Source organism: Metarhizium robertsii (assembly GCF_000187425.2).
Source record: "Metarhizium robertsii ARSEF 23 chromosome Unknown MAA_Scf_1, whole genome shotgun sequence".
In the NCBI taxonomy this organism is placed as follows: Eukaryota; Fungi; Ascomycota; class Sordariomycetes; order Hypocreales; family Clavicipitaceae; genus Metarhizium; species Metarhizium robertsii.
The window spans coordinates 1,586,989-1,613,828 of NW_011942149.1; the positions used below are offsets into that span (position 1 = coordinate 1,586,989).

The window sequence follows — 26,840 nt, forward strand, 5'->3', positions numbered from 1 at the left end:
ATGCCCTTGCTGATGCATTGACTACCAAGTACGTAGGTACATTACAAAACATGACAAACCTCATCCCACTCCTGCTCGCCACCTCAAACATCAGCTAAACAAACGCCTGGATACCAGTGATGGCTCGTCCCAGGATAAGGCCTACAAAACTGTTGTTAGCAAAGGAAGGTAGAAAGTCAGTCAAGGATAGTCGTCATAACATACTGTGAATGTCGCTCTGTCCCTCATATGTCTGCGTAACAAATAGGTTGGCCACATGGCGACCAATATGATACTCGTCGCTCACGGCATTACCGCCGAAAATCTCCTGCAGGATTCTAGCATTGCGTAAGGCGACATCGCAATTCTGTCTCTTGACCATGCTGATCATCTCAGGCGTTGCCTTGCCCTCGTCCTTGAGACGGCCAACCTGAATGGCAGCCAGGGTGCCATAGGCAGCGTCGGTAGCGGCGTCCGCCAGCTTCTTCTGGATAAGCTGGTATTTGGCCAAAGGGTTCCCTTTGAACTGCTTGCGCTCCAGAGCATAAGTTCGTGCTCGGGCAATGCAGTCCTCCAAGGCACCCATGACGCCCATGGAAATACCATATCTAGCACTATTGAGGCAGCTGAAAGGCCCCTTCAGACCCTCAACATCAGGAAACATATTGGCCTCGGGCACAGGACATTCATCCAACTGGATCATACCAGTTATGGAAGCACGCAGGCCGTTCTTATCTTTGATGGCAGGGGTGGACAGGGTGCCAGGAGGGCAGTCCTTTCTCTCAACGAGGAAGCCGCGAATCTTGCCCGTCTCCTGAAGCTTTGCCCACACCAAAAGGACATCGGCGATGGGGCTGTTTGTGATCCAGGTCTTGGCTCCACTGAGGGAGAAGTACCCCTTCTTGGTAGGGTGAGGCTTGGCGACGCTCTCCATGCTACCGGGATCACTGCCGTGGTTGGGCTCCGTGAGACCAAAGGCACCGAGTAGCTTGCCCTTGGCCATCTCAGGAAGGAATCTCTGCTTCTGCTCTTCAGTACCGAACTCGTAAATGCCGCCCATAACAAGCGACGACTGCACAGACATGCCAGATCGGTAGCCACTATCAACGCGTTCCACAGCCCGCGTGATCATGCCACCAGCAACCGATGACACGCCAGCGCAGCCATAGCCGTCAATATTGGCGCCGAGAAGACCAAGCTCGCCCATTTCTTGAAGGATCTTGGGGTCATAGTGCTCATCGCGGTAGGCCTCTAAAGTTTTGTATTAGCAACGGCGGCTGTCTGGCATGTTATTGAGCTTGCATTGGAGTGCCGCGGCACCAGCAGCCAACACCATGAGGGTTAGATCTCGGGATAGGCGACAACATACGCAAGACTCTAGGCATCATGCGCTCCTGGCAGTATCTCTCAGCCGTCTCTGCAATAGCAAGCTCCTCCTCGGTCAAGAGGTTCTTAGACGCAAGTGGGTCTTGCCAGTCAAAGGTAGTCTTTGGCGCTGAGGCAAAACTTCTGACAGCCATTGGCCGCCATGAAGCAGACGTTGTGCTTCTTGCAGCTGTTCGTAGACTGTGACGGAACATTTTGAAGATGAGGAACAATCCACACAGGGGGGATAATGCGTGGATTGTGTTGTCCTATATTAAAGGGACGAATAAAGTGCGCGATGTAAGAGAAGAGAGTGTGGATCGTGGAGGTGTTGAGGAAGTTATGTTTTGTCTGAGCTACCCGTTGGACGTTGAATTCGGCAACTTCAAGTTATGCGATATCGCTGGCATCCGGCCCCGGTTTCTCCCCGCGACTAGCCAGGAACCCACTCATTCCACCGACGGAACCCGCGGAGGGACTCCACCGCAAATGCCATGCTTCGGGGGCCTGAGAGCCCTGTAGCCTCGTGAGTCCATGCATGTGTCGCCCTCATGTCGCCTGGCCAGCGGCCAACATTGAAACCGTACCCCCAGACTCCAGATGTCATGGCCTAAACCCCAGCCGCGGATCCACCGTTAACCCTTCCCCCAAGCCCCAAGCCCCATGGCCCTCCGGGCACCGACTCCCCGTTAATCGATCCCGGTTCTCGGCTCATTGCTCTCTTCGGATGCACATAACTCGGGTATTAGATGTACTAGTTGGCTGGTATACACTGCATAACTGCAGTTTAACTGCATTCTCCCACCACCTTCTGGCCTTGTTTTCCATCCAACCACAGCTGATTCCGTTACCCAATCGAGTAGGGAGGCTTTGGCAAGTCACCACGAGACTGACCAAAGGAGAAGGCTGTTTTGCCCGGCTTCGCTCAACTCCGGGTAGAGATGATGAATGATGTCGCGGGATTACGTGACACATACCAACCTGCGCCAATTTGGCAAGAAACAAATGCCCTCGGTTTGTATTGAGGTCTTAATATTCTAGGCATGCCTGAACTATGTGTAGACCCGATACTGATAGCACGAAGAGACAATCACCTTGCCGATCACAGATGCCCGTCACCGTTTGCTTTTACCGCCCAGCGCATAATCATTCCGGTTCACCGTGATTTCGTGCCCTTTCACTTAACCTATCCAATTCCTCAGTAGCCAGCATCACGCCAGCCACTGCTAGAGAATTTTTGGCTTCAGTGCCAAGCGGACTGTGATTTGATGAACTGGCAATATCGGACGAACTACAGGCCTCTTGCGAGTCACGCGCTCGACGTCGTCGTTCTCTGCCTTTCGCAAACGTAGGGGTTTCGCTAAACGGCTGCGAGTATTGGTTTAGGCGATCTTGTCTTCTTCTCCATCCGTATTCTAGGCTTCGTCCAACAGCAAAGCGACGCCGCGGTCTCTCGGACAGAGGCAAGGATCTTGATACCCGACGGCCGGTGGCTTGTTTGCCGGGACCGTGCATCTCATTCTATGTGCATCATAAGCTTATAGCCCGACTTTGTAGATTTGATTGTTGGAGATGCTGGGTAGCCGTACGCACCTATTCGCTGCCGGCAAATTTGTGCAATTCAGGGCAAGAGATGGCACCGCGCTCTAGATGGCTTTTCGTAGAACCGTGGGCTCCTATCCGTGGCATGTTGAGAATTTGAAGTGACGTGGCTCGAGCCTGTTCCAGATCCATGCTGGTCGGCAAGGACGTGTCATGTTGGTTCGAGCTTTGATCTCGGTCAGATTGTGTAAGATAGCCGTAGAGGCTCGAAACAGCCCATCATTGGACGGAAATTGAAGGACAGACCTTGTCATGGCAGCTGAACTTGTCATGTTCAATGTTAACAATATCGGCCAAGGGACAGAAGAAAGATGAAAGGATAAGAGTGCAGCATGGAGCATCCCAAATACAAATGTTGGTGAAGCGCTCCGGGACGAACATCAGCGTGGACTCTGGCGGAAACGACGACTACCCTGCATCGCCTTGCGTTGCACCTTCCACAGGAATTTCTAGTTACATGTGTATATCCCCCCTGCAATGTCCACCCAAGTTATTCTACCGGTCGACACTTTGGTCGCCTTTACTCTTTATTCAAGTACTACCAGACGTGTTTTGTCATATTTACATACCAAGAAGGTATCTCTCGTGCTCATTGTTATAGTCACAACGCCTGGACCACGTTGCCATCCAACGTTTGGTTATGTGCGAATGGCCTTTTTCAAGGCATACTTGGGACTTCAAGTGCACATGCATCACACCTTGCATAGAGTCAAGATTGCAATGTGTTGAGCATTTCTGCCATGTGGTCCTTATCCTCAAGTCCAGAACCCCCCTTCACCCCCCCTTCTTACCTACTACATGGCCCCTTACGTTGAAATGAGTATTTTGGCCTTTCGGCTTCGCGGCTGAAAGTGTTGCTGATGTTATTAGATGGAAAATAGGGATAATGGGGACGGAAGTCCGGATGCATAGAGTCTCGTATATTGGCACTGGGAGATTGCGGACGGAGTCGAGCCCTGGTCGTTGATATGCTTGCACATCCCCTCGGGTGTGTTAAGGCTGCAGTCAGGTCACTCGGATCCACATTAATCGACTCCAGCTAGGTACCTTAAGTGACCTTAATAGTACCCTAAATCTATGTGTATATAATGTAGCTTTTGGTTACTCTATACTTGCCGGTACTTCTATTATAGTGTAATTCACGTGTGAAGCTAAGTACCTCTTAATATTAGACTTTTAATTGGATAATAATCCCTACCGGTACCTGATTGCAGCCTTAACACACCCAAGGGGATGTGGCTGGGCAGAAGGCATGCTGGCAATGGCGGCGAATAGCTACAGAGTGAGACAGCACCGCCTGGAGCCTCCAATCCTATCATCACGTTTTCGACCACCAGGCACGATTTATCCTGAATGTCTCAGGAGCTGTCATTGGCAATGTCGTCATCAAGATTCACTTGGGAGGTACATGGGATATGGTGACGGTACTAGTCTCATGAGTATTACCGCCTCCCCAATAGACACGGAGCCTCACGCAAAACGGCAGCGTGTCAGCCGGCGCTTTAGTACTTAGATAAGGGGGACTGTGCAAGCTTCAGATAGTGAGCGTGCTGCCTGGCGTCATCTTTGCTTGCTGCACGTCCTGCATACTCGTGCCGCCAAGCCTGAGGAAAGTGTGTATCTTTCAATGTTTGCTGTGCTGGGGTGAATTGCTCGACGGGCTCACTCTTTTTTGATGCTAGGTGCGCTGACGCCCCACCAAGTACCTGGCGATTAGGCTTTATATTTAACATATTAATATATACTTTTTAATAAGTAAATAAATTTTAGCACAAGTTACTAATATATATAAGAAGAGTTTAAATGTAATAAATAAGGAGTACTTAGTAGGGGGATAAGCGCACCTAGCAAAAAGAGTGACCCCGCCGAGCAATTCACGTGCCGGGGCCACTCTAATCCCGATTCTCAGGACATGGACACGCGATGTGTAACCAGAAGGAAAGAACGCCAGCAGCGAGACGAAGAACATCAGCATCAAATAGTGATAAGCATTGGCAGAACAAAAAAAGAGAAGAAGAAAAAACCGGCGCGAACAAGCAAAAAAAAAAAAAAAAAAACAGTGCTGGTCTGTCCTACTTTGGGGGCCAGGTGCTGGGATTGACTTTGGTGGCGGAGCCGCAGGCCCAAGTGCCCCCTTCCACCGAAATGTACATAGAAAGCTGTCAACTTGGCGAGGTATTCGGGAAACGCACCAGGCATACCTGGCAACAGCTATTTCCAGCATAATGCCGTGCTTCTTGCTCAACCCCTTTGCTGGATATATTCAAAGGCCGTAGCCGTGTCGGCCTGGGCTTTAGTGTTGAAGAGGGCGGGCTGGAGCCAATGCAGGTCTCCCGAGCAGCCACCAGCCCAACTTTGACGCTATGGCTTGGGACAGACACTGACGGCCCACCGATGCCAAGCCATGAGCTGTCAGAAGGGTTGCCGACGCTTCCAGATATCCTTCAGCTCTTGGCCGGATATTAGAAGAGCTGTACAACGGTGGACGGTGAATGGCCAACGGCGAAGGCGCAGGGGAGAATCGAAGAGCTCTACTCCGTACTCCGTAATGAAGGCAAGGTCAGCTAGAGACTTCTCGGATGGGGGGATACTGTGAGCGACAAGCATCCGAGCCTCAATGTAATTTAATCGGCCAACATTCAAGGCTGTGCTTGCGCTGCCTTTTGTTGTTGTTGTTTTTTGCGTGGTCGTTCTTATTAATGCCCGTCAGCGACTAGTAGATCTAGGTATGTAGTAATAACTGACGATGAATCCGAGTCCCACGAAATTCTCCATCCAGGTTCCACATTTGGGCACTTGGAGCACAAACGTCTCCCAAAGTCTCCCAGGTCTCCCAGGTCTCCCAGAGGATGCCAGGTCGGCCAGTCCTGGATTGACGAGTTGGCCCCGAAATAGCAAAGCTGGCTCAAGACGAGTCGGCCTGTCTCTAGCATCTCCACTGCCAGGTAACTAGGGAGCATTGGATAATTAATGGGTCGAGTGCGCAGCACCGGCGAGCGCTTGCGTTGACCGCGCTGACCTTGGCCCACTAGGCGGGTGAGCAGGGGCCACGCATGACGGGTGACGACCAACATTCAACTGCCAGGCGCCAAGTTGACAACACTGAACCACATTTCCGTCAGTCAGTTTTGCACCCAATCTCAACCTCAACTTGACCGTCACAAGCCACCAGCTACCTCTGCATTCGCGCCGCCAAGTCCTCGCTCAATCGCCTGGGCACTACCAATCAACAGCATTAGTATCTTCCTTGTCGAGATTGTCGCTAGATCGAAGCATTTGCGAGACATCGCCCTGCGCACGGCTGGCTGGCGTCTCCCCCCAGAGCCACTTGCTGAGCGTTGTGTCGTGGTCGACAATCCACAATTTTCGCCCTTCCTCACCTTCGTCACCGTCTTCACCAAGCTGCAAATTCACGCCATGTTAATTCTGTTGCGCCCCTAACAATACCGGTGTCCTTCAGATCTCACCGATAATCTTTCCATAATTTGGTCTGACCCTGCCTGACATTGGGGGGATTCCTGGATCGGCTGGCTATTGGCACTCGTCTACCGAGGTCGTCACCAGTTGTTGGAACACCGTCACTCGTCCGGCCCAGGCGAGCATGGGCTGAGAGTACCATTGAATTGATTTTACCAGTTCAACCAGTGAGGTACATCGGTTCTCCCCATCAGCCTTCTCTTTCTACCAGGGAATATTCAGTAGACTTCTTTTGGTCCCTGTCCCAACAGGGAGATTGAGCGAAATGCCCTCCTTCCTCAACGACGATAACTCGCCCATCTTTTCTGCTGAAGCCGACCTTCTTAACCTTGACCCTAACAATCAATTTGGCCTCGAAATCGACAAGAAAAAGGCAAATGGGGTCTCGATAGCCCATACCCAGCCTGAACCCATCAACGAGAGCTTTGACGAGAGCTCCACTACATCCACGCACGACTCGGAGACATCGGACACGAACCATCTTCCTATGAATGGGAACAGCACAAGACCGACGAGCATGAGCTCGCTCGCCAACGGAATCAATGGCTCTAGCGCGAATGATGCTTATGAAAAGTCCACCATCAAGGCACTGCCAAACGGCACTTTGGCTCTTCCCGATCGAACCGCTCCAAAGCCACCCGCATCGGGCGTTAATGGCAACTCAGCTTCAGAAACGACTTCGTCTTATGTACATCAAAATTCAACTGCTCTTGGCTCACCTGTCGTTGCGCACCAGCATCAATTTCATGACCACAAGCCTGCGCCATGGGCCAACGGTGCAACCCTGACCCAGGACTCGGCACAAGTTTCAACCCCAGAATCTGACTTGAACGACAATGATGGCCAAACATCGCCTGTTGCAACACAGGTATTGCCAGTTTCTGAGCTTGTGCCACAAAAGTCTTCGCCACATCGATTTTCCTCACCTCCAGCATACCAATCAAGCGGCTCAGCATTGGCCACCTCGCCGTCGGGACATCTTCAACCCCCACACGCTGGGTCTCTAAAGCAGAGACATACTCTCGAGATAGCAAAGCCTCCTCCCGGCCGAGGATCCAGGGATGGGCCAGATGTAGCGCAAGCTAGTGGGCGATTCTCTCCGACTGTAGCTCCGATCGGACATCGCCGTGCTTCACTAAACCTAGCACGGAGGACAACTCGATCCATGCAGTCTGACGCACCTCGAGATGAAATTTTACCCGATGAGGATGCTATTCGCTGGGCTGAGGCCTATCGCCAGAAGCGGGCTAGTAAACGGAAGCGAAAGGAGGAGGAAGATGATGATCGCGTCTTGGTCGGCACCAAAGTTGACGAGAGCCACGCCAATTGGGTCACGGCTTATAACATGCTGACCGGGATCCGAGTGTCTGTCTCGAGAACAAACGCTAAGCTCGACCGAGAACTCACGGATGCCGACTTTGAAGCAAAGCAAAAGTCGACGTTCGACATGTAAGCTGATAGGCAACACTTCTCCTTGAACACAAAACGAAAGTAGTACTGATCTTCTCCATAGCACCGGCAACGAACTGGTCCCTTCTGCCAAATATGATTTCAAGTTTAAGGACTATGCTCCTTGGGTGTTCCGACATTTGCGTGCCCTGTTCCGTCTCGACCCCGCCGACTACCTTATGTCCTTGACTGGGAAATATATACTTTCCGAGCTCGGCTCTCCTGGCAAGAGCGGCAGTTTCTTTTACTTTTCCAGAGATTACAAATATATCATCAAGACGATTCATCATTCTGAGCATAAATTCCTGAGGAAAATTCTCAGGGACTACTTCAACCACATTCAAAACAACCCCAACACACTTCTTTCTCAGTTTTATGGCCTTCATCGGGTCAAGATGCCATATGGCAAGAAGATCCACTTTGTTGTCATGAATAACCTATTTCCACCTCACCGAGATATCCACACCACTTTCGACCTGAAGGGCTCAACTATTGGCAGAGACTACAGGGAGGACGACTTGGAAAAGAATCCTCGAGCAACTTTGAAGGATCTGAACTGGTTGAGACGACAACAGCACCTGGAGTTGGGTATCAAGAAGAAGCGGCTTTTCTTGGAGCAACTCCAGAAGGACGTTGTTCTACTCAAAAGACTGCAAATTATGGATTATTCACTACTTATTGGTATTCACGACATATCACGCGGAAATGAGGAGAATTTACGTGACAAGACTCTACAGGTCTTTAATCCCGGCGGCGAGAAGACGACAGATGATGACCCGCCCTCAGTGCTTATGAGGACGCCGTCTAAGATGGAGAATGTCCGAAAAGCTCGAGAGCTAAGAGAAAAGATTCGTGCAGAGCGGCCAATTCCCATCGGTCAGGCGTTAGACAAGATGCCTGATGAGTTGAGAGACTTCCATACCCGGCCTGGGTTTGTTTTCAACCAGGATGATGGAGGCTTTCGAGCGACGCACGAAAACAATCAACCTGCAGATGAGATTTACTATTTGGGAGTAATTGACTGTCTTACACACGTAAGTATTGGGCAACACTATTCTGTCATGACCGAGACACTAACATGTTTATGTGTTTAGTATGGAATGATCAAAAAGATTGAACATTTCTGGAAAGGCTTGTCACATGACCGGTCACAAATCTCGGCTTTGCCGCCAGAGCAATATGGTGACCGATTTTACAATTTCGTCGAGGGGATTACCATGTCAGCAGAGGAAGCTCGAAAGGAAGCTTTGCGGAGGGAACAGGAAGCGAACGAAGGGAGGGTGTCCGCCGACAAATCAGCAAAACGACACTCAGCACAGAGGTATAGCCATGGGGTTCCTCCAATGCCTGATCATCTCCCACCAGCCCCGCCAACGAGTGGTTCGTCAGCAGAAGTCCGGGAAACCATGCAGAAGGCATCAAAAGAAGCTAAACGGACCGAATCGAGTGGTGTATTAGAAGCAGATATACCAGACCGCGTTCTAACGACCGCCAGCTCTCCTGACAAGCGTGAGTCGTTTCCGCATGAACCGATCCTGCCAGTAGTTGAGGAAGCGGCTGAGGGTAGCCGTAATGACGGAGGGTCAGTCTGGGATAGGCCGAAAACCCTCAGAAACGGTAATACTATCCCTCCACCGCCAACCGGTCCTCCACCGCCGACGCCCCCTAAAGAACGCCCTCCGCCGCCACCACTAAAGTCCGATGGCCACGAGCCGGATGGCCAAGTCTTGCGACCGAGGCTTAGCAAGGAAAGCTTGAATAAAAACCTGCCCCCACTGCCCAAGGATGAGGAGACACAGGACACTGGCGTGCGCATGGTTTAGGTCACGGCGACGTTGCAATTCTGCTGCTTTCCAATAAGCTTGGCCCGGGAATGACTTTCATTTATTTTCATTGCGTCAAGATTATCTTCTTGTTTACTTTATCCCCCCTTGGTATTTGTATTTTATGGCACAGCATGGCGCAGCATCATCATATTTTGACAACTGAAGCGAGCGAAATGGAAATTTTCAAAGAGGGTTTAGTCGACGTCGACACGAGATCGAGCGCAGGGTCAACAAAGCATTTGCATTCATGCAACTGAACTTCGGTGCCTGTCGACACCATTAACTGATATCAATATGAGGTTTTGTGAAACACGCGAGAGCATTCTGTAGGGGGGACGCTGTTTAATGCTGGTGAAGCATGGGGAGATTGGGTTTCAAGGAATGGCAGTAGAAGTAACCACGAGATGAGAATATGCTGAACCCGTTCAGCTCCTTGTATTTTCTTTCTTTCTTTTTGTCTTTTTTTCCCTTCTCTTTTGTTCTTTGTCTTGTTTCTGGCACAAAAAGACATGGATGATACCACTGACGCATCGGATGCTTGTCGCAATATATATGTTGCTCATTTGTCGCGTTTCCTTTGTCTTGAAGTTTTTTGGTAGTTACAGTATACAACTTGGTTGCATATCAGTCTTTTTATTTGCTTAATTGGGCATTCGAGCTCTTTTCCGAAGGACTCGAAACCTGCAGAGTGGCATTGGTGCTTAATGGAGCATGTAGAATGTGATGTAGGAGGAAGGCAAAGCTGCCACGGCGCCGCCGCACAGGAGACTTGCCCCACATTAGACAACCACATGCAGGGTTATTGAAGACAGCTCTCATTTTCAACATCCCGCCTCCGCGTCAAGCATTGCAAGCAGCCTTGAATGAATGTTCACTCTTCCCATGAAGGGGCCCAGCCGGATGTCGCGGCGAAACATTCCACTGAGCAATTGAAAGATATGCTGCACCGAGATACGTTGCACCTATAGTCTCGACAGTCTGTCCAGCAGATATCGCGACTTTGTGACCATGCCACTCCGAAATAAAGACTTTCAGACGAAAGAACCCTTCCGGCACGACGATAACGTGACACTCCACCACGCCGAAGGACCCTTCAGCTTTCTGAATCCAACAAGGGCCCATTTCCATCACGCAGGACTCTCTCCACCCCAGGAGAGCAATGGCAACAACACACCTCTTGGACAACCACCAAAACAAGTCGATTCCACTGTCCCTGCCGCGTATGTCAAGTTTCTGTGGCGATCGCGAGACAACCGTAAGGGACGGCATCCTCTGCTCGTTCAGCCAGCGTCTCCGGGTGAAGATGCGCCTTTTGTGACACCAAGACGGACGTCGGATCCTAGGGAAGTTGTGAAGAATGTGGTCAGGACGTTTACGTATTTCCCTGTATGGGATATTTCGTGGTTGGTTGGTTTTATATTCACTTGGGGGAGTGTAGTCTGGGTTATCAACGTATGTTTATCTATTTGTCGACCTGTACACTCGGCATCTGGTCATGGCGGTTGTGCGACTTTGAGTAGAGAGGGTCGACTGATATATATTCTAGGGCTTCTTTGCGTGGCTTCCACTGGTAGCACCTGAGACAGAGTTTCCCGGGGAGTCGTACTACGGCGGCGGGATAACTGCCTTCATCGGCGCCATTCTCTTTTTTGAAGTCGGCTCCATCTTGCTCATTTTCGAAGCTATGAATGCTAATAATACAGGCTGTTTTGGCTGGGCTCTCGAGCAATTGCTCCAGGATGGCAACGGCAAACCCAAGATACAAGTAGTTGCGGCTCGCAGCCATTGCCGACACCACCATCAGAATAAGCGTAACCTAGTGGGCAAGCCAAAGATACCCCCTTCCACGATACTCTCCCAGACATCTCAGAGTGTTGAACGCGTGAAACATTGGCAATGGTTTCCCTCGTGGTACGACCTGCGTACTCACTACCTCCACGAATTGGGTTTCCTCGCCGGCTCGGCCCAGCTCTTTGGTGCCACCGTGTTCGGCATCTCTGGCATTACCGCACTACCAGGCATAATCAACCATCTCACTCCACAGTGGCGGCTGAACGCGGCCTACTGGATTCCACAAGTCATTGGCGGTAGCGGGTTTGTCGTGAGTAGCACATTGTACATGTTGGAGACGCAGAGCAAGTGGTGGAAGCCGGCACCGCATCTGCTGGGGTGGCATGTTGCGTTTTGGAATCTCATCGGAGCGTGTGGGTTCACCTTGTGTGGTGCCTTGGGGATGGCGCATGGGAATTCGGGGGCGCAGTATCAGGCTTCGCTAGCTACATTTTGGTAAGTGTTCGCAGACGGTTGGGTTTGAGTTTCAAAGGCGGTATTCTAACAGTGCTGGTGATAGGGGCTCGTGGGCTTTCTTGATTGGGAGCTATTTACAGCTTTATGAGAGTTTGAATAAGCATCCCGTGGAGGAGGTTTCTGATATAGAGAAGGAATTCACTACGAGGCAACAGGCTTGACATTTCAGGAAGTGAGATTTTGATATTAACAGTGGAGTAGGATCATAAATACAACAATTTCGATGGGAGCCTCGCCAGGTTTCCAAGTCCCAAATCTAAATACACCAAGTCTATGCTTACATCCCAATGCCCAGATCTAAGCCCATTATATTATATTCCCCGGACCTGTGAAGGCGACATATAAAGGAAGAGAGGGAAAAGGAGCCTTTAAAACACAACCGCCAACTTCCATCCTGTCCTGCGAATTCTCGCAATGAGAACCAAAAAGGTTCCCGCAAAGCAAAATACACCTGCAAACACCTTGACGCCCACCCAGTTCTTGTCATCTCCCAAAATGGCGCCACTAATAGGGTTCGTCGTCAACCCACCAATGGACGCAATAAAGAATATAATACCGGTCCTGAAGCCGATTTCCCGCAGCGGCGAAATCTGCGCAACCAGCGGCCCAATAAGCGACACGTACGCGCCGCTACAGAAACCAAATAGCGCCGCAAAAGCAATGATGCCGCCAGTGCTGGAGCTCGGAATCCAGAGCGCAAGAACCCATATGCCCGTAAGGGCGCAAACCGTCACGAAGATGTTGTACCGGCCAATCTTGTCCCCCACGATTCCCGAAAACAACCGCCCAAAGAGACTTGCGGCGTTGAGGATCGACAGCAGGTACTGCACCAAGTTGGGGTCCACGCCAGCATCGAGCGCCTGGACGGGCAGATAGTCAATGGGCACGAAGATGCCAAACGTGAAGCAGAAGAAGCCTGCGCACAGGAAGACAAAGTCGAACTCGGAAAAGGGCTTTGCGAGCTGCGCCTTGGTGAGCTTTTGCGGGCGCGGCGGATGGGCGGCGCGGATGGTGAGGTTGGCCACGATGAGGAGGGCCAGGATGAGGAATGCGCAGGTTCTCATGGCCCACGGGAAGCCGACTTGGCGGATGAGGCGCGAGACCATGATGGGGAAGATGACGCCGCCGAGGGAGGAGCCGGTTGCGAGGATGCCGAACGCCGCGCCGCGCTTCTTGTTGAACCAGCCGTGGATGACGTTGATTGCTGAGGTTTTGCCATGTTAGTTGGTTTTGACCCAGGGGGGGGATCATTGTGTAGGAAGTGGTGGTTTGGTTCACGTACATGGCTGGAAGATGGCAGAAACGCCAATGGCCGAGCAGACACCTTGAGCTAATAGGATTTGGTAGTATTGCGTCCCGAGGGAACACATCATGAGCCCAAAGACGTGGAGGAGACTGCCGGCGAGGAGGAGTTGTCGAGGACCATATCTATCGTAGAGCATGCCTACCGCGGGGCCCTACATTTTGTTAGTGTTTTTTCTGTACTTGATGATGGAGCGGGCGTGACGGGTACGGACCAAGGCGTTCATGAAGAAGATTTGTAGTGACGGGATCCAAGAGATGGTGCTGGCCGAGTATGACGACAACATGTTGTGTTGGTAGTATTCCTGAAACGCTCCGACACCTAGCCAATGTCAACATGTCGCCCGGTCCAAAGATGCCCAGATTTTCGGAGAACTCAGGTTACATACTGTTGATCCAGCCAAAACTGCAAAACGAGACACACCACGCCCCCAGAACAACCAGCCAAGCAACGGTGCCTCCATCAGCAACAACCGGTTCCTCAGGAGTAGGCGGGGCCTTTTCCTCGTCTGATTTCTCGCCAGGATATAGATTATTGGCGTCTGGCATGTCGTGCCCGTCACGTTGTGCAACGTTCATGGTAGATTGTGAACCACTAGAGGAGCCTTTCCTCTCACTCGGGGGCGCAGCCATGACGAAGCCTCAGTATCGTTGGAGGTGTGACGAGTTGAACAACGGGACAAGTCACATGTGCTGGAAACGCATTCACGGTTCGATAAAAATAAACTCGATCATGAGTGTCTCACAAGATGGGGGAAAATAGACGCGCCCTGCAGCCACATATCTTATATAGTAGTAGTACAAGGAGTCGTCTGTCCCCTGTGGGAATCAACATGCTGACGCGCCGTGCTTCTGGCATGTTGAGAAGTCATAATCGGGGTTAGACGGGTCTCGCGGTTTCGGACATCCGACTCAAGAAAGAAGCTTGGTAAGCTCTGGCTCGTGGAAAGCTTGATCGTTGCCCTTGTCATGGGCAGGATATGTGAACTAGGCTGATTTTCGACAATGGCTTGCCGGCCAATGGGCTGTTCGGTGATTCGGCGCTCGGGGGTAGCAGGGGTTTACGGGAGTGGGGCTAGCCAGTAGGGCTGAGCGTTCGGTCCTCGGCGCGGTATATAACCACCGAGGCCGACCTCTCGTGCTCCCTCGACATGAACCTATTCCTATTCCTTCAGTCTCTGTTGCAGAGCACACGCGCCGGAAACAAGCTGCTAACTCCAGACAGATGTCGAGCCACTCCCCCTCGCCTGAGACACCAGAGCGTTCTCAAACGCCAGCCTCGGTCTCCTCGGCGGCGCCCGTGCAAAGATCCTGTGCCACTTGTCGTCGACGCAAGGTCCGCTGCGACAAGAAGTGCCCTTGCACACCGTGTTCTCGCGGCGGCCACGCATGTTCCTATCCGCCCAAGGAGCCGAGAGCGCCCAGGGTGCGCAAGGCTACCATTAATGACGTTGCAACGAGGATATCGAGGCTGGAGGAGACGCTGACGTCCATTCCTGCGCGAGAGGCATCGCACCCGCACGCCCGCTTTCCAGCCTCGCCAAAAACGGTTATTGCTGGTCCACATGCAAACCCCTTCAGCACAGGAGGCGTTGGGCACGAGACTTCGCCGGCGGCAGTTGGTAGTCCCCACCCCGGAGGGGAGATATTGTTGGAGAGGGGCTCGTCGACGCAGTACTTCAACGAGGTTCTCGTCTCTCGTGTTGTTGGGCAGGTATGTGGAGTGTCGGCTCGCTTCTCAGGCTCGTTGTGGAGGGCTATCTAGGTTGGTTTTAACCGAAATGCGTAGGAGAGCGATGTTCGTACTGCCCTCGCAACACCGAGGACAGATGAAGTGGCCCAGGCACATGTCCCATCGCCCTTCAATCCCATGGGAATACTGTCAACGCCCCTGTCGTCCCATCCACCTTCAAGTTACCACCCTTCCAAATATACCGCTGTGCAGCTATGGATGGTCTTTGTGGACAATGTCGACTGCCTCTTCAAAATTCTCCACATTCCGACTTCGGAAGTTTTAGTCTACACGGTGATTAACAACCCAGAAACAGCTTCACCTGAAGCACTGGCATTGTGCTACGCCGTATACTACGCCTCGACCGTCGCTCTCGATGAGAGGGAGGACTGCCCACGGCTTCTAGGGGAGTCCTGGATGAGTGCCCTGCATCGGTACAAAGCCGGACTCGAACAGAGTTTCGCCCAGGCGGATTTGCTGGAGAACCCTACCGTCGTATTACTACAGGCCATGGCAATCTACCTTGTATGTCATCACATCATTTCTTCCTACCCTCACTCGCGTTCTAACTCGCGCGCCCACCAGAGCGCAGTACGAGTCCACAACACGGGCCGCTCCGTCTGGACCTTCAATGGCCTAGCCATAAGAATCGCGCAATCCATCGGTCTCCACCGTGATGGCACGAAACTCGGCCTCTCGCCGTTCGAGTCCGAAATCCGCCGCCGTCTGTGGTGGTACCTACTGGGTCGTGATGGCCGTGTTGCCGAAGATCTCGGCCTGCTCGACCTTCCCACACCTAATGTCATAATGTCTGGTGGTGCTGAGCTCCCACTCAACCTCGAAGACAACGATCTGGATCCGGACATGAAGGACCTCCCACCACCCCGCAAAGGCTGGACTCGCATCCTCTCATCCCTCGCCAACATTCGCATTTGCCAGACATGGGCTGACCTCCTCCAACTATCATGGTCCAACCCTTCGACCCCCCCGCCTTTCGAGGCTCGAGATCGCATCGTCGCCAAATTAGTAGAAACCGTCGAGACCCTTATCAAAGAATGCAACCCCGTAATTCCCATGCAAAGACTCACACTCATAACTTGTCGCTTCATTGTCCGCAAATTGGACTTTGTCACGCGCCAGCAGTGGGAGGCTCACCACCATCCGGAACAGCAGGAGCTTTTGGCGACAGAGGAAACCCTCCTCGAGGCACTTGGCTTGTTTGAAGAAGGACAGCACTTGCTGAAGGATGAGCTGCTGCGTCCGTATTCCTGGTCGGGGCGATCATACCCGCAGTATCACTTGATGCTGTTTATTCTGTGGAACATATGCCTGCGCCCGAGAAGGTCTTGCGCTCTTCGGGCCTTCGAATCTGTAGAAAAATACGTCAAGGTGATGGAGAAGACGGGCACAGCTGTCTTTCGGGGGCCCAAGTGGACGATTTTCAAGGCGTTAATGGCCCGCGCCGCGGCGTCTATTCCACGGGATGGTTGTGAGAAAGGAGGAAGTCAGTTGCCAATGAGTGAGGTGCCTGCGAGCGCTGGTCTTGATCAAGGACTCGGAAGTGGCATCATGCCGGGGTCGACAACCCGCAAATTTGTCGAGATGAACGATGCAGGAATGTTCGAGGACATGCAGCACGTGCCTGACTGGAGTACGCTGCTACAAGGCTTTTTGCAAGAAGAGTCCAATTTTTCGGTCATGGTGTGAAATAGAATATTACGACATACACCCCAGACAAGGTACATGGTTATGGCTACACTGGAAACTGGTGGGGTTTAGAGAGACAAAGAATTCCAGATACGATGCTGGAAGGGTAAGGAACTTTTCGAGACGGAGCCGAAGACAAGCAAGTGAGAAAGGGGTTTCCACCACCAACGTCGTCAGATCCCTGCTTCTCAGATATCCAGCTGCAAGTAGAACCTTGCACTGGACGATCAAGGCTATCAAGCAATTTAACTGAGGAACACCAACCTCTCAGCGGCCCGTGCCGTCCGTGGATCGTGATCGCGAGTCTCAGAATGACTGGCCTTTCCTGCGGAGGATGACGAGGCGGTGGGAAAACAAAAGACAAATTTTCAACGGCCAGAAATTTGAAGGATCACTTCATGGCCTGTGTCGTTCACCTGACTGTAAAGCCTTGGCTGAACTGGCTAGGACGCGGTACAAGTCAAACCTCTTTAGCCCCGATGGTCTATGATGACCGCATATTACACGCGCAGCCCGGATTTCCCGTATGGGCTGAAAGGAACTTCTGTAAAGCGGCTGACACGCATGGATGATTGGTTTCAAGTTACTGCTCCATACGTAGACCATCGGCTTCCACCTGATTCGGTTCACCCCTTGGCTGAAATACGACTTTAGATGCACGTTAGCCATTGGCCATCAAAGGCGAATCGAATCATTGGATATGTTGGGCATCAGCAGCAACAGAGGTATTTGAATAGTATCTCTTCGTAGCCATTGAAATCCCGTGCTGTAGGACGTTGGTCTTCCCGGCCCCCTTTCGAATCGAGTCACTATTTCCTTGCAGCTGATGCCTGCAGCCAGTGAAGGGAAATGCATCTTGTCCACTCGGTCGTGGTTTCTTTCTGGCTTGCCGCAATTTTCGTAGGGTACAGGCTCTTCCTGAAATGGCATCAGTATCGGAGAGCCCGACAGCTCGGTTGTGAGGCAGCAAACAAATATCCGCATCGCCTTCCGTGGATATTAGACCCGTCAGGTAAAGATCTACAGCGCAGGAGGTTTGAGGCCCTTGTGTTAGGAAAATACAACCAGTTTTACCAGGAAAAGTTTGCTCAATATGGTCGAACAATCGAAGAACGGTCCCCAGCTGGAAAGACCATTGCCACCATGGACTCGCACAACTTTCGCGCCATGCTTGCTGCCCACTTCGAAGACTATGATAAACAAACCATTCGGATCACACCTATTCTGAGACTCATCGGCCATGGGATATTTACCAAGGATGGACCGGCTTGGAAACACTCACGAGATGCGCTCAAACCCTTGTTCTTGCGCGCAGAGCTGAGCGATGTTGATCGCTTCAAGAAACATGTTGACCGCATGCTTTCCTTGATACCTCGCGATGGAAGAACTGTCGATTTGAAGCCCCTTATCTGCAGGCTGGTGAGTATTTCTATGATTTTCCAAGCTTGGATCTTTCTCTTTGACAGTTTGACAGCCTGTCGCTATAATTGTGGGCGAGTGCACTGATTGCCTCTTAGTTTCTGGATAGCGGGACGGAATTCATTTTTGGGGAATCTTTCAATTCACTAGATCGAAATGCTACCCAAGGAGATGAGTTGATGGAAGCCTTCTCTCAGGCGCTGATAGGTACGACCAAACGCCGCCATGCCTTTGCGGCCCTCGGGTCTCTATTCAATGACACAGTAGATGAGAATATCGACAAGATCCATGCTTTTGTGGACCGTCAAGTCTCTCGTGCACTAGCAGCGGCTTCCCAACCGAACACGCTAGACGAGAAGAAAAGGGGTGGCCAGTCCAATTCGCGATATGTGCTCCTTGATGAGATGGCAAAGCGGATCCGGAAGCCAATGACTCTAAGATACGAGATGATGAACATTTTCTTGCCGGCGTTCGAGAGCACCGCAGTCGTGCTCTCCAATTCCCTCTTTCATCTTGCTCGCAACCCAGATCTCTGGACAGAGCTTCGAAAGCAGGCGATTGCTCTAGGCAACCAAAACCTAAGCTTTGAGCTTCTGAGATCGCTCTCTCTCTTCCGATACACCGTTCTGGAAGCCTTGCGGCTGCACGGATCAACCGGACGATTAAGCCGAACGGCGATTCGGGACACAGTTCTCCCCAGAGGCGGAGGGCCGGAAGGCCGCAGCCCGGTATTTGTACCCAAGGGCACTGTGGTTTCGCTTGATCTTTACGCCCATCTTCATGATGCAGAAATCTGGGGTGATGACGCCGATGTTTTCCGGCCGAGTCGATTTGAGGGTAGGGCGCCTAAATGGGAATTTGTGCCATTTTCGGGCGGCCCAAGGATATGTCCGGCACGGCAACAGATCATCACACAATCCGTTTACTTGTTAGTTAGGCTAGCACAGGAGTTTGCCGAGGTGGAAAACCGCGATCCGTGTATGGAGTTTGTAGAGAGAGTCAAGATCTTCACGGAAAGCGCAGGCGGCGTCAAGGTGGCGCTGCATGAAACGTAGTCGATACATATAGCTGCCAAGTAGAGCAACGGTGACAAATAAACAGAAGAGGCAGGATACAAAAACACACAATATCGAAAACGGCCATTATGCGCAGTACACGAAACCAGGGACAGATACTAGTTGATCGAGCCGGATGCTCTAGGGTAACAGGGTGAGTATGGAGTCAGGTAACTACTCGCTACTCCGTACGATAGTAGGCTGCTCTTGCCTCTGAAGCTGTTGGCAACAGAGACCCTAGCCAATCACCTTTGCCAACCGTCTACGTCATTGGCGATGGCTCGCCCCTCCTGCCCCGCGATTTTGGCTGCGTGGCCTGGCGGGCTTCCGGGCTGCTCAGTGGGGACATGGAGGAACATTGAACACAGCAATTTACAGTTGAGTGGGCACCTGCCCCAAGTGTTGCTCTGCTCTGTCCGGTGCTCCGCGCCCTGTGCTTGGAGCGCTTATGCAAGGCGCGATGCTGGACTGGTGGACTGACTGGTCCCATGCATCCACGCCAAGTCGTAATACAAGCCAGGCCAGGCAGGCAGCCAGTCGCACCTGCTCATGGTCGTCTTCACAAGTCGTTCATAACTGGTCCAAGACCCTGAAGTCTGAAACGCCGCAAGTGTTCTCCGTAGAATGCGCTCAACTGAACAACTCGGAAGCGGGTCTCCTCCTTCATATTCCATCTGCTCACGGTAACTAGGCGCACAGGATTGAATCCATCATCGCTCAACCACGATTAGCCGAACCATTGACCTGGCTGCCTCGCATTAATCGACGACTATCGCGCCATTGTCGACGCGACCGCGTAACCATCGCAGCGTCCTTGGGACGGACGGCGCAGCGCCCGCTGCCCAAGGCTCTTCGTCCCCCGTATCCTCAGCCTTTGCACACTCATCCTGCAACTCAGTCAACATATAGTTTCCCGTCCAACACCAGACACCACCATGTCGCAAGGCTCGCACCCGACTCTCATCAATCTGCCCCCGCCGGGGTCGAATCCCGAAACACCATCTGAGATGCCGTATGCAGCCCATTTTGCAGTCCACCGTCAACATCGCATTTCTTAGCTTCACTTTGTCGCGGTCGATTCAGAGTTGGCTAACAGTCCACTGTGGTGTAGAGGGACACCCACTAGCACGACGACGTCACTATCCGCGCTGTCTACGACTGCCATAAAAGACGGCCATCGAGGCCACTTTGCTTCTGGCCCTCTTGGCCGCGGGCATCAGCATAATCCGTCCACCACCAGCCTCGAGGCTGAACGAGCCGATCGGATATCGCGCTTGGCTGGACTTGAGCGAGTATCGACACTTCGTGCCGGCCCTGTGGCTGCTGGGGAAGGAGGGGGAGGGGGAGCAAGAGGAAGAGCATCTTCTATCTCTCCCCAAACCACTCCTACATCGACAACTGGTGGAGGGTTTCCGCCAAACTTCCCGACCACACACAACCTGACCCCTTCATACTTCGATAGCAATGGCCAACCCGTGGCAGTCACCAAGATGAGTACGGTTGGCTCAGCAAGCGCCACAGAGAGTCACGTTGGCGATGATACCCGGACGACTGCCGGCGAGCGCGACGAGGATATGTTTAGCACCGACACCAACTATCGGGAAGCTGACTCGGTAGCCAGCATGGGCGCCGAACCCGATGCCATGGACGAAGACATGGACATGATGGCGACTCGATCTGTTGGTGGTTACGAGGATAGGATGAGTGACGACGGGTCCGCGTCGCTTGTGGGATTCGGCGAAGGCGCTGGCAGCACCGTCTCTGGCCCCATTTACCACCGTCGTGCTCCCCCAGGCGCGTCTGCAGCACACCAAGCCTGGAACCTGGAGCGAACAAACTCGGGAATGAGCGACTATCGTAGGGACAGAGACACCATGATGAGCGGAGGCGATACACCCATGAGCGCCTCTGCCATCCAGGAAAGACGAGATGCTCGGATGATGGATGGAGTTGCTGCTGATGCTCCACACCATGGAATGCTCACGGAACAAGACAACTTTGTGGATACTACCTTCCGTGGGCCTCTGCCTACAGGGAGACAACCGACTACCAGGGAGACCGCGGAGAGAATTGTTCAGCAGCTGGATAGGGGTGAGGCTAGAGCAGGTCCATCCGGTCTCGGGAGCCCGGGGGTGGGAGGGCAGTCTCTTGGGAAACTCTACTTTGAAGGAGATAAGCGAGACGATTGAAGTGGAGATTTTTTTGAGCACAGTGGCATCCCGGGGCTTGGAAGGCAGAGTTGCGTCGCTACCGACTGATGAGAACAAGCCCGTCACAACTCAAGGGAGTCAGTCAGTCATGTTGAGGTCCGTGTCTTGATTGCTTCAGTACTAGCGAGTGTTTGTTTGGTATTCCCGGCGCATGTGCAACGGCCTGATGGAAATATATTGGAATGATGCTGTATTTTGCTTGTGTGTCAGTTGGCAGAGTATTGTTCAATAGGCTTTCAAATCTGATGAATTGACAAGGCGGCCAAGCCCAGCGCCAGCCAGGCTTGTTTTGGTCACCGCGTGAGTCCCCTTGACTGATTTACTTTTATACCCGTCACGTCGTGGTTCGATCATGACAATTGTCGGTGTTTTGCCCACCAAGGTTCTTGGATACTTAATCCGAAGCAAACCATTGGCCGAAACGTGTCTGCTCGTGGCTGTCCTGACCGTCAGGGTACCCGGCCCAGCCTGGCCGTCGTAGTAGGTCAACAACACCTCATTCATCTACGCCGGCTTCACTCGAAAGGAACTCAGCATGTCAACTAGACAAGACGAGAAAATGCCTCTTCCGCCCCGGATCGCGCGAGCAAGAAGGGACGCCCGCGCGAAAAAGGCAAAGGCGTTCCTGAACAAGACTGTTCCCCTGGTCCTTCAATCCAATGCCCGCGCGAGAAGAGGAGTAGAAGCAGCCTGTCTCGTCGTCGATCCTCCCAAGTGCAAATCCTCCCAGGAAGCTGTCCGGCGTGACGGACCCTCCGGAAAGACTTTGCCAAAAGATGCCGGGCCCGAGCCGTCGACTGTGGCTATCCGCATCACCCTCCGGGTTACGGATACCCTCGAAGCAGCATCCCGGCTTATGCCTCGCGTGGCCGTCCTCAACATGGCCAGTCCCTTGCGCCCTGGCGGTGGCATTTTGACCGGTGCCACGTCGCAGGAGGAATGCCTCTGCGGGCGTACGACGCTATATCCTTCTCTGCGGGAGGATTTCTACCGTCTCCCCGATGTAGGAGGCGTGTATACGCCCGACGTGCTTGTTGTCAGGAGCTGGGATCCACAGGGCGATGATCTCCCCGTCTCGAAGAGGTTTTTCGTGGATGTGGTCACAGCGGCCATGTTGCGGATGCCGGATGTGGAGGGGAATGTGTACGTGGAAGATAAGGATAAGGAAATAGTCCTCAGGAAGATGAGAGCTGTGATGAGGATGGTTAAGGGGAGGGGAGTTGACAGGCTCGTGCTGGGGGCTTGGGGATGCGGTGCGTATGGAAATCCAGTCAGAGAAATCGCGAGAGCGTGGAAGAAGGTCTTGTGTGGAAGAAAAGGGAAGGACAAAGATGATGGAGAGGGATGGGATGGTTTGGAGGTTGTGTTTGCCATCAAGGACCGCAGAATGGCAGACATATTTGCGACTGAGTTTGGAGGTGGACTGATTGTTGAGGAGAATGATGCCGAAGAAGAAGCTGAGGAAGTGAAACAGTAAGGCTTCGAGTCAGCCGGACATATGTTATAACAATCACGTTAGGAGTACTTGGAATTAAGGCCGTTAAAAATTTGTTTCATTCATCAAGAAGATCGTTGGAAACACGAGATGCAGCGCCTGCCGCCCTTGAACCTGTGGTATAAAAGCTTGATCCGGGTTACAAGGGATGGCAATAGCGGTATGAAGTGGGAAACAAGAGACCGAGATATCTGGCCACTCGGGTAGGTAAAATGAAAAAAAAAAGATGAAAGAAAAAAATAAATAACAAGAAGTAATCGCGTGAACTGCTTGTGCTGTCCAAATGAGTTTCGAATACATCGGTATAGACAGACGCTCTCGTTGCATGCCAACCAGCCGCTAGTTAAAACAAACCACAACGCCAGCCCTGAACAGTATGATCCAAATGCCCCCAGGTCAGCGCCACCAGCATCTGGAAACCGCTAGTGCCTGTTACCCATAAGAGTTCGCTTCAATGTGAATGCAAATGCCTCCCGCCGCCCGTTGCCGGTGACAATTGCCAACCCGCCGGAAAACAAAGCCCCCTCGCTCCCGAAAAGAGAGATGTTTGTGAAAACAGAGATCTTTTCTTCTGGATGAAATTTGATTTGTCTCACATAGCCACCCAGCCCAGATCTTGTACGCCTGTGCGTATGTAAACGTATAAATGAGTACTTGTCGACAGCGAGGACTCCATGGATTCATGCGAGAAGTTCCAGGAGATTGCAACTCTGTGCCGAAAAAAAAAAGACTTATCAGAAAAGAAAAGGCAGAAATACAGATTGTAGAATCAGATGCAATGACCCAAAGTGCTTCAGGTATGCTTGAGGCAAACGACTGACATGATCCTCATGTGACTGTACGCTATACTCATGCATATGTTGCCACGTCAGCAGTCGACATCACTTCCGTGTTCGTATATTTGAGTGGTACGGTGAAATGAATCAATCATCTCAAAGTCCGTTGTCAGGCACAGAGGAAATCTAGCCCAAGTCTTTTTGCAATGAATTGCCAATCCCACACGGACACCCAGTCACCTTGATCCATCAGAGACCAGACTTCCTCTAGCAGCTCCATCACGCGATCAGAGCTTCGTAGTCCTGTGTATCCACGAATAACTTTGATGGCCGTTCGAATTCGGCTGCGTTGGGTGCTGTCGAAACAAGCAGTGCCAATGACAGTGCAAGGTATTAATAGAAGTGTCTGAGCTGGATCACACGGCTTGAAGGACTCAAGAATGGCTAGTGATTCTTCCACTGCTAAAGTAATCCGACGATCATCCTGCGCTGGTCTTCTTGCTGGCGGAGGGGACGATTGTTTGTGACCGTCTTGGCACTCTTCACCGACTAGTGGAATTGTGTCCTGCTCATGCATTGAGCTGGTACGTGAGGGATTCCGTGAGGATGGGCAACTTTGTGCTGTATGGGATCCTGTTAGTGATGTCAGGTTAGACAATATCGCGGACGAGGATGTCGACGAGCCAACGCTGGCAACCATTGAGGCTCGTCGTTGCAAGTGGCCCGTGTTGTGCTGCGATGAAGTTACAGGCAATGGCATAAACGTAGAACGTCTTGATGGTGTTGTTGATGGCGGATATATTGTCCGGAAGAGATACACCCACATCATTTGCTTGTACAGCGGCCCAACTCTATGGCGGCTGTCTCCAAGTGGCCATCGAGGAACCCACTCTCTAATGGCCGCGTCAATTTCGGCCGCACGATACAAGCTGGTGTAGTCGACGACAGGGTCTACTGACGCGGCTACGTTTGCTCTGATCACATTTCGCAGCGTAGTGATCTGTGAAAGGCATCGGAATAGCCCGTCCCCAACCCCGATCAGTCGAGGCGGATGGATCTGGGATGGAGGCCCCGAGGAGTCTGTAGACAAGCGACTTGAGTTGGCTCCGGAATGCCATAAAAGGTCGTCAGCATATATGTGATACTGAAAGAACTCGGTTATAAACGTATGAAATGTGTTGTTTTCTGGCGGTGAGTGTTGGATTAGGGTCTGATATGCTTGCAGATGGACCCGATGCTCGCCTCTAGGATTTCCTTCGGCTCTCGTCTGAAGGAGCAGACAGAGTATTTGTCCGTATCGAGCGGCAAGCACGGTGTCATGTGCTGGGTCCTCCTTGGCTACAGGGTTCTCCATGTCTTTGTAAAGCCTCCTCAATGCCTCATCGTGATGATAGTCGCCTCTTTGTTGTAAAGACTCTGGGGTTACGGCAGAGTTGTCTTGAAGTATTTTTGCCCCATATGGCGAGTCTAGGTCGATATGTTTGCTGCTTACAGCCAGAATGGAGTGCATCAACCCCTGATGCTGATTTGCAAGTGGCAGGATAATATCTTTGAAAGCGTTTTTAGCCTCGCCTTCAACTGTCAGTACGTTGCTGAGATGGTTGATATAATGTTTCCAAAATATCATGTCCTCTGCTGTCTCTACCCCATGAAAAATTGGCTGCATTGTGATAACAGGCTGGCACTCATGTCGCATACGCTCTGGCAATGGCATTAGCTTGGAGGAATCGTTAAAGATGCGTTTTTCATCCGACTCGTTTCGTCATTTACCTTCTTCAGCTTTTTCTTTGCCGCTCTTCCATATTTGTTTTTCGTGATAGCCCTCACAAACCACTGCGTTCTTCTCACAATTCATGCCTACGAGAAAGTCAGACAAGTTAGCAGGGCCGTATGCTCAGGGTAAAGCAACAACAGCAAGCCAGTAGCGCCTTACATCGTGGTTTGGCCTCATCGCATTTCTTCTTTCTCTTCCTGCAAGTAATGCATCCCGTTTTGGACCGCCCCTTTGTGACTTTATTCACATTCACAGCTTGTGGTTGAGGGTGTTTTCTCGGCCTGCCGCGTGGTCGCTTTTGCTTGATTTCAGAGTTGTGCTGCGGTGCGATTTGTTGTATTGGCGTCAACGGAGCTACTGTCACGTCCCCTAATTTGATATCGTCATCGTTTGGTTCCAGTTTCGGGGCTGTCATGACTTCATCCTGAGCGTGCTCCCAGGTCTCCCAGGTCACTTCATTATCTCCCTCATCTTGGTCCACATATCCTATACTCCAAGAGTCGGTGCATGACGAGGATGCTGAATGCGCGGTTGTTGGAACCGATGAACTGTCCAAGCTGGTGTCGACCCCCGAGCTCACCGGCGAAAGCTGCCCAGTCTGAACTGGCCTTGACAAGGCAGCGCCCTTCCAAGCTGCTTCTGTTGGTGAAGGAGATGGTAAAACCACTCCCTCCCATGCGCCATCATCGGATGACATACCTCTATCGCTTGCCCATAGCGTCTCCCCGTCCGTCACTAGAGTCAAGTGTTTTTCCATTGCTCATCAATAGCGATGACATGCCAACTGGTAATGTGTACAACGAATATTGTTTCCAAGCTGTGTACTGTGAAAAGTAGACTGTTATAAGTAACGGTTTGTACAGCTTTCGAAAGTCAAGCGACCGAAGCGCCTGTGGAGTTATATTGCTACTTGAATGCGGGAGAATGATGTGTGCATGGTTTCATGTGGGTTTCCTGGCTGTGTATCCCGACCAAGGAACGCGGTCTGGCGTGGCTTGAGGTTGGCTAGGCTGGCAGACAAGCCAGCGACGGCTGCTGATTGAAGCTGTTGCAGGCAGAGACAGGTGATGTGAGTGGTGATCACCCGCGAGGGAGGAAATGGTATGGAGGGAACACTTGGAGGGGTTGAGCTTGGTGGTGGCCAGGTCTTATTTGTCAAGCAACGTGAGGGCCAGTTCTGGAGACAGACTATGCAGAGGAGGTTCCAGGAGTCCCCATGCTTCTGCAATTTGATCATGTCAGATCCCCATGAGTGTTGTCCACAGGTGTGTGTGATCCCCCACATCCACCTCGTCTCTCATGCTCCAATCCGTGGTATTCTGCGCTCGGAAACCCAGTCCAAGACGCAGGGTGAGATTGGTGGTG

The 26,840-nt window shown here is 52.0% G+C and overlaps 9 protein-coding genes across 9 annotated transcripts; 6 read left to right on the forward strand and 3 right to left on the reverse strand.

Annotated features, from left to right (window-relative positions):
* Positions 1–94: 94 nt before the first annotated feature.
* On the reverse strand, positions 95–1,559 carry MAA_04912 (Acyl-CoA dehydrogenase/oxidase; the record flags this gene model as incomplete). The annotated part of the gene is made up of 3 exons (XM_007823008.1): positions 95–141; positions 205–1,230; positions 1,349–1,559. 3 exons carry the CDS (start codon positions 1,557–1,559, stop codon positions 95–97), a joined length of 1,284 nt encoding a protein of 427 aa, XP_007821199.1.
* Positions 1,560–6,688: 5,129 nt separating this feature from the next.
* On the forward strand, positions 6,689–9,695 carry MAA_04911 (phosphatidylinositol-4-phosphate 5-Kinase; the record flags this gene model as incomplete). Its single annotated transcript, XM_007823007.1, has 3 exons — positions 6,689–7,872; positions 7,937–8,906; positions 8,967–9,695. The coding sequence occupies 3 exons, from the start codon at positions 6,689–6,691 to the stop codon at positions 9,693–9,695; spliced, it is 2,883 nt and encodes a 960-aa protein (XP_007821198.1).
* A 1,011-nt stretch (positions 9,696–10,706) lies between these two features.
* On the forward strand, positions 10,707–11,988 carry MAA_04910 (Endo-polygalacturonase PG1; the record flags this gene model as incomplete). Its single annotated transcript, XM_007823006.1, has 2 exons — positions 10,707–11,150; positions 11,245–11,988. The coding sequence occupies 2 exons, from the start codon at positions 10,707–10,709 to the stop codon at positions 11,986–11,988; spliced, it is 1,188 nt and encodes a 395-aa protein (XP_007821197.1).
* Positions 11,989–12,373: 385 nt separating this feature from the next.
* Positions 12,374–13,940, reverse strand: MAA_04909 (major facilitator superfamily transporter; the record flags this gene model as incomplete). Its single annotated transcript, XM_007823005.1, has 4 exons — positions 12,374–13,209; positions 13,288–13,462; positions 13,523–13,629; positions 13,697–13,940. 4 exons carry the CDS (start codon positions 13,938–13,940, stop codon positions 12,374–12,376), a joined length of 1,362 nt encoding a protein of 453 aa, XP_007821196.1.
* Positions 13,941–14,532: 592 nt separating this feature from the next.
* On the forward strand, positions 14,533–16,746 carry MAA_04908 (Zn(2)-C6 fungal-type DNA-binding domain protein; the record flags this gene model as incomplete). Its single annotated transcript, XM_007823004.1, has 2 exons — positions 14,533–15,021; positions 15,097–16,746. The coding sequence occupies 2 exons, from the start codon at positions 14,533–14,535 to the stop codon at positions 16,744–16,746; spliced, it is 2,139 nt and encodes a 712-aa protein (XP_007821195.1).
* A 1,143-nt stretch (positions 16,747–17,889) lies between these two features.
* On the forward strand, positions 17,890–19,220 carry MAA_04907 (Cytochrome P450 CYP584P1; the record flags this gene model as incomplete). Its single annotated transcript, XM_007823003.1, has 2 exons — positions 17,890–18,165; positions 18,264–19,220. The coding sequence occupies 2 exons, from the start codon at positions 17,890–17,892 to the stop codon at positions 19,218–19,220; spliced, it is 1,233 nt and encodes a 410-aa protein (XP_007821194.1).
* A 935-nt stretch (positions 19,221–20,155) lies between these two features.
* MAA_04906 (uncharacterized protein) lies at positions 20,156–21,409 on the forward strand (the record flags this gene model as incomplete). The annotated part of the gene is made up of 2 exons (XM_007823002.1): positions 20,156–20,232; positions 20,332–21,409. The coding sequence occupies 2 exons, from the start codon at positions 20,156–20,158 to the stop codon at positions 21,407–21,409; spliced, it is 1,155 nt and encodes a 384-aa protein (XP_007821193.1).
* Positions 21,410–21,989: 580 nt separating this feature from the next.
* On the forward strand, positions 21,990–22,907 carry MAA_04905 (uncharacterized protein; the record flags this gene model as incomplete). The annotated part of the gene is made up of 1 exon (XM_007823001.1): positions 21,990–22,907. The coding sequence occupies one exon, from the start codon at positions 21,990–21,992 to the stop codon at positions 22,905–22,907; it is 918 nt and encodes a 305-aa protein (XP_007821192.1).
* Positions 22,908–23,870: 963 nt separating this feature from the next.
* MAA_04904 (OefC) lies at positions 23,871–26,232 on the reverse strand (the record flags this gene model as incomplete). The annotated part of the gene is made up of 3 exons (XM_007823000.2): positions 23,871–25,402; positions 25,472–25,558; positions 25,635–26,232. 3 exons carry the CDS (start codon positions 26,230–26,232, stop codon positions 23,871–23,873), a joined length of 2,217 nt encoding a protein of 738 aa, XP_007821191.2.
* Positions 26,233–26,840: the final 608 nt, after the last annotated feature.